Source organism: Leucopleurus acutus (genome assembly GCF_964270905.1).
Source record: "Leucopleurus acutus genome assembly, chromosome: 8".
Taxonomy (NCBI): Eukaryota; Metazoa; Chordata; class Mammalia; order Artiodactyla; family Delphinidae; genus Leucopleurus; species Leucopleurus acutus.
In genome coordinates this window covers 71,531,458-71,537,969 of record NC_139151.1, presented here as the reverse complement: position 1 = coordinate 71,537,969, position 6,512 = coordinate 71,531,458, and the positions used below count along the sequence as shown (strand labels likewise).

Below are 6,512 nucleotides of genomic sequence, written 5' to 3'. Positions count from 1 at the left end.
GCCGGGCAGCTGAGAGTGCAGTCTCTGGAGCCTCACTGCCCGGGTTCAAATCCTGCCTCTTGATCTAAGCTGGTCCAGTTAGAGCTCTTCCCTGGAAATTTTCTAAATGGAGTTAAGCAGTGAGATCTAGGTAATCCCCTGAGTTGCTGGAAAAAACCAATATGAACTAGGAGGGAGGGAAGGCAAGCAGAGGCAAGAAGGGGGATGTGTCGAACAGCAAGAGGGGCTCCAATCCCGGCTCTCGAGGCCCACGGGTGCTGTGGTGCTTGCAGCGCTGCTCCCTTATGCAAACTGCCCTGCGTCCTTCCAACATACCCCCTGTGGGGTTTAACCTTTTAAAATTGGGTTTCTGCCCTGCACTGAGTCTGTCCCCATGACCTCTTCTTCTCCAGAGGTCTCCATCTTTATAACAGCACCATCGTCCACTGTGAAGCAAACCAGAGCCTGAAGTCACCCTTGGCCCCTCCTTTTCTCTCCCTTCCTTAGGGCCTCCATGCACAAGACTCTGTGAACAGTTCTGTAGGTTGTTCACTGAAAAAGCACACCTGGCCAAGGAGGTGGGTGGAGGCTGAAGTCCAGCCTGCTCTCTGTTTGCCTAGCCATGAACCCTGGTGCAGAGCAGTGTCCTTGGGAAAGAAGGGACACCTTTTTCTAATGCACACTAGCTCCCTATAGGCTATAGTAACCCTATAGGCTGCTGGGGCCTTCTTCTTATATGTGGTTGGTTCCCTCAGCACAGAAGCTCTGCTTCCTCCTCCCTTTGCCTGATTACCGTCTCATACCTCATTATCATCTCTCACTGCGCCCTTTACTTTTCCTTATGGAGTTTCTCATCATGTATAACATCTACAAATGTATTTATTCATTTGATTCTTTGTCTAATGGCTATTTCCCCAGTGGATTTTAAGCTGTATGACGGTAGGGACTGTGCCCTCAAGGTTCTCCATTGAACTGTCAACACCTACACTTTATCTGGCACAACTGTCTCTACTCCTGTGCTTTCTCTCCCATCCCCAGTCACAACCCCAGTTCAGGCCATGTCATGTCTCCTCTGAGCAGCCCTGGTGGCCTCCTGACAAGTCTTCCTGTCTCAAGTCTTGTTCCCTCCTATCCATTCTGCCAGTCCAGACTGGCCTTTCTAAAATACAGATATGTTTTTATCCTTTCCTCGGTTAGATTCCTCTATGGCTCCCTATTGCCTTTGGGATAAAGCCCAAATAAGGTCCTTTGCCCCATCTCATCTCTGGCCCCTCCCTGTGAGCACTGCTGGCCCCATGAAGGCACAGTTTGCTTTCTGTCACCTCTGGGTCTTTGCCCTTTTGCTACTTCCTCAGCTTGCAGCATCCTTATTTGGCGCCTCTTTCCTTACCTATTCCTTCAAGACTCTTATTAGGGGCTGCTTGCTGTCTATACCTTCTGTTCCCACTGCGTTCCTCTGCCACATACATCCCCATTATAGCACTTAATTCATCGTGATGTAACCAGCTGCTAAAAGATCCAGTCTCCCCAAATGTCTGGGTGCTTCCCAAGGTCAGGAACTCTGTCCACCGGTCTCTGTTTTCACCCAGCATGGGACCTGGCATCTGTTGAATGAATGAATTCATGAATGAGCCCCAAACGGTCTCAAGGGAGTGTAAAGAACCCCAAGGCACATCTGGGGAAGCAGCCAGATGAAAAGCAGAGGATCATTAGTAACAGAGCAGCCCTGGGTGGCCCCCCAGGGGCCCTGCACTGGGGAGAGCAAAGGCTCTCCCAGAGCAGAGAACAGATCCTCTGCTCTGCCTTCTGCCATTATGTCTTGCTTGCATTCCCCAGGCCCTCTCCACACCCGCCCCTCCTTGGTAAGAAGCGCCCTTGAAAGTGGGCCTGTAGGGTTTTCAGGAAAAAAACGATCTGTAGGAGTGGGATGTAAGGGGAATTGAGGTCCTAGTGACAGGTGTATGTGAATTAGGGGGTGGGGTTGGACAGAACTTTTGCCAGGCCATCCATCCAGGGGTACCCTCTCAGAGGTGCCTCTGTGTGTGTGTGTTGGGGGGGATCTATGGGCATTGTGGATGTGTTGTCTTCTTTTGTGTGTGTGTGTGTTGGGGGGGATCTATGGGCATTGTGGATGTGTTGTCTTCTTTTGTTTTGTGTGTGTGTGTGTTGGGGGGATCTATGGACATTGTGGATGTGTTGTCTTGTTTTGTTTTGTGTGTGTGTGTGTTGGGGGGATCTATGGGCATTGTGGATGTGTTGTCTTCTTTTGTGTGTGTGTGTGTTGGGGGGATCTATGGGCATTGTGGATGTGTTGTCTTCTTTTGTGTGTGTGTGTGTTGGGGGGGATCTATGGGCATTGTGGATGTGTTGTCTTCTTTTGTTTTGTGTGTGTGTGTGTTGGGGGGATCTATGGACATTGTGGATGTGTTGTTTTGTTTTGTGTGTGTGTGTGCTGGGGGGGGATCTATGGGCATTGTGGATGTGTTGTCTTCTTTTGTTTTGTGTGTGTGTGTGTTGGGGGGATCTATGGACATTGTGGATGTGTTGTCTTGTTTTGTTTTGTGTGTGTGTGTGCTGGGTGGGATCTATGGGCATTGTGGATGTGTTGTCTTCTTTTGTTTTGTGTGTGTGTGTGTTGGGGGGGGATCTATGGGCATTGTGGATGTGTTGTCTTCTTTTGTTGTGTGTGTGTGTGTGTTGGGGGGGGATCTATGGGCATTGTGGATGTGTTGTCTTGTTTTGTGTGTGTGTGTGTTGGGGGGGATCTATGGGCATTGTGGATGTGATGTCTTCTTTTGTTTCTCAAGACACAGTTCAAATGGCGCCTCTTCCAGGAAGTCTTCCCCAGCCCCTTGGCTAAATCAATGGCCCCTCCTCTCCCCTCAGAGTGTTTATCGCTTGATAAGAGCACTGATGCCATCTGTGATGATGCAGGTTTGCACGTGCCCCTCTCCTTGCAGGCTCTGGGCTCCTGTCTTCTTATGAGATCTGGCAATGCCCGGATGCTCTAAGTGCTGGGTTTCTTAGAGTGGTCGCGTCTGTGCCTGTCTGGCCTTCTGTGCATCCCCTTGTGATTACACCTATCACTGAGAGCCTGGAAGTACCCTACAGCTTACAGTGCTGCTTCACACTCATTCAGCTTTTCCTCATAATGTTGTGAGCACCTTATCACATCCTCTACCCATGAGGCTTCCGAGTCGCATCTGGGGGACATGACTTTCCAGTGATCCTTCTGGACACCATACCTGGCTTCACTCTGTGTGTGTGGAGGGGCATGATGCTCAACCGTGTACGCACTTCAGAATCACCTGGGGAACTTTTGAAAAATACTAATTCCTGGCCGGGGATATCTGCGGCAGATACTTTAAATCAGAATCTCTGGGTGGTGGGACAGGCATGGATCTTTTATTAACTACTCAGATCGTTCTAACATCCATCCTGACAACGAGATGACCTGTGTGTGGTGATGTACGTCATGGTCAGAAGAACCTCCTCACATAACGGAAACATACGCACCCCTCCCTCCCCCAACTTCCTCCTTGCAATCCGTCTGCGGCCTACAGGAGTCGCTGCGGTACAGGTGGCCCAGTTTGCGGATTTCGCCCCCCTTCAAAATCCTGCCCCCTTCAAAATCCTGCCCCCAACCCTAGCGAAAGCTGGAGCCACCGCGGTATAAATTAGCGTCTTTATTTCGAACACCTGAGCGAGCGCCCGCGGCTCGCCCGCCTGCCGTATAAACATACAAAGTCCCTGTCGCACCGCACACCATGCCTCAGAGATAAATACAGCCCTAGGGGCTCCTGCTCTGGCAAAGCAACTCTTATTTACAGGAATAGATTACAAAAGTATTACAAAAAGTGGTCCTGAACCGGGGGAGGGGGTGGGAGCGGTTACCTTTACAGCTGTTACACTTGGCAAGGGAGCGGCGGGAAAAAGCCGACGTCCCGAGGGCTCCCGAAAAGACAGGCTACGCTCCTTTAAGCATCCGGGTGTCCGGGGGCGGGGCTTAGGTCTGCGTGGGTCCCACCCCCCATGGGGGAGGGGGCGAGGAAGAGGAAGGACCCGGGCCCTCAAGGGTCAGCTCTGGCCCACTGAGTAACGTCAAACGGCCATCGCAGCGGGTCTCAGGGAAGGGTGCTGCGTGGCAAAAAAGGACCATGTCCTTGCCCTGGGGTGCGGAAACACACATCAGTTCCCCCGCCTCTCATACCTCCGGAGGGGTCGCTTCTAAAGCGCTGTTGGGAGGGGAGTTGGCATTTAAGCTCAATCCTTTGGGCGCGAGGGACCCTAAGGGCACCATCCCTCAGGCCAGAGGGCAGCGGCACCCCCCGAAGTGGCCGCCCAACCCCTCAGAGCACCTGGTAGATCGGGTTGGGGTTCGCGCCCGCTGGGCACTGAGGGGCGGTGTCGGGGGAAGGGGTGGGGCTGCCGCGCTCGACCTCGCTCCCGGCGGCCGCCTCTTGCGGGCCTGGAGACGACGCCGGCGGCGCGTCGGCCAGCAGAAGAGCGGGCGCGGCGGGGCTCTCGGTGGAGATGCGCTCCACGATGCTGGACAGGCAGTCGAGGCTCGACACCGCAGCACTCTTCCCGGGCCGGGGTTCTGCGCGGGGAGGGGTAGATTAGTATGCAGAGGTGGAGTCGCAGACAAGTCTCCCACCTCTGGGCTCAGTGCTTTGGGGCAGACAGGAAACTGAGGACGGGCCAGATTCGGGAGGATCCCGCGAAATTTCAGGGTGAAAAAGGAGGGAAGTACATGCTTAGTATTTCATTCCCTGTACCATCTCCCAGCGAGGAGGTCCTAGGTAAAGAGAAGCCAGGGCAGCTCAAAAGGGAATGTGGGAAGGAGGCGCGAATACGCACCGTTGGGCGCCTCGCTGTAGTAGGTGCCTTCGTAGCAGTTCCGCCGCCGGGCACCGCTCGGAGGGCCGCTGTAGTCCATCTGCAAACGGCAAGGGCTACCGAGTCAGGCCCGGGAACCGCGCAGGGCTGGAGCATCACTCCCTGCAGCCGTCCCCTCTCCAACTCCCTAAGTCTCAGCCACGAGAGTTCTGGGCCCGGATCTGGCCGGGTTGGGGAGTAAGGGTGGGCAGGAGCTGTCTGCAGCATGCCGGACCAAATAGAGGGCAGACAGTCACCTAGGAGCACACATCTGCATGGGATAAGCGGAGAAAACGACACGTCTTCGTGTCGGCCCAGCAGTGTTCTATAGCGCCCCCAATCAGGTGGATCGCATCCGTCCCGTGCCCCCCCCCCCAAAGCACTACGCCACCCCAGTGACAGCTGCCTGGGGCACCGGGGGTCCACTCCCGGGAAGGTTCCCCGCCCAGCCCTCACACCAGAGGGTCCGCTACCCGCCCTCGGAAACACATTCCTGATATACCAAGAGCTGCGCTCACTTCTCTAGCCCAGCGTCCTGGCCTTACCATGCCGTCGGAGCAATTGGAGCGCGGACTGGACGCGTCCGAGTCGCCGCTGTAGTGCTCGCCGCCGCGGCCTGGGGGCAAAGGGCCAGGCGCGTAAAAGGCAGCGGCAGCACCAGGGGGCGCGGCTTCCTGGTCGCGAAGCAGCGCCTGCAGACCTTCGATGTAGCGGATGGCGTTGCGCAGGATCTCCACCTTGGGCAGCCGCTGGTTTGGGTTGCTAGACGTGCAGCGCTTGAGCGTCTCGAAGGCCTCGTTGACTTTGCTCAGGCGGCGCCGCTCGCGCATTGTAGCGGCCTTGCGGCGGTCCGCGTTAGTGGTCTTGCGTTTGCACGCCTTGCAGGCCCACAGTAGACAGCGGCCCGCCTGGTGGTGCCCGCTGGGCGCGCGCACATGCTCATCCTCGCGCGCGCCCGGCACCGGGTGCGCGGCCGCAGGGAAGTGCGAGTGTTCCTCGGGCTTCAGGAGCGCGCCCACGTGCACGAGGCGCGGATCCAGGTCCTCGAAGAAGCGCAGGTCCGGGGAGTCGAAACACGGGTCATCATAGAAGTCGTCCGCTGTTGCAAAGTTGCACAGAGAGCCGTCGGGGCCCGTCAAGTCTACGTCGCGGATCGGCGGCGAAAGCAGCTCCATATCCCGGCGGGGGGCGGCGCAGTCCTGGCTTTGCCCAATCCCGGCGGCAGGGGTTGCCAGAAACTTTCTGCGGCTCCGGAACACCGGCAGTGCGATAGCAAAGTACTGAGGGTCTGAATGTACACCCAGCTGCCCCCCACCCTGCCCTATCCTGTCCCGCCTGACCGACGGACGGCGAGGAGAGCGGCGGCAGCGCCCTGGGACTTCCCCACCCCTAACTTCAAGCCGGGCTCCCGGGGCTATTTATCCCGTAGTAGCCTAAGGGCCCCTGAGCCGCAGCCGGCGGCTAGGGGCGGGGGCGCCCGAGGCCAATAGGAATAGAGTGGGGAGGAGCTTGGGATCCCCTGGGTGGCAGTAGGGGCCAGAGACTGGCCAGCCCCCTACCCCTTGACGCTTCCGCGCGCGCACTCCGGCCCCTCCCCAGGCAGAGAGACAGGCAGAGGCTGGCAGCCCAACGCGGCAGCACTTGACTCCCGGGCA

The 6,512-nt window shown here is 56.6% G+C and overlaps 1 protein-coding gene across 1 annotated transcript; it reads right to left on the bottom strand.

The window, feature by feature from the left end:
- Positions 1-4,328: 4,328 nt before the first annotated feature.
- MYOD1 (myogenic differentiation 1) lies at positions 4,329-6,032 on the bottom strand (the record flags this gene model as incomplete). Its single annotated transcript, XM_082843925.1, has 3 exons — positions 4,329-4,579; positions 4,840-4,918; positions 5,403-6,032. The coding sequence occupies 3 exons, from the start codon at positions 6,030-6,032 to the stop codon at positions 4,329-4,331; spliced, it is 960 nt and encodes a 319-aa protein (XP_082700051.1).
- Between the last annotated feature and the right edge of the window lie 480 nt (positions 6,033-6,512).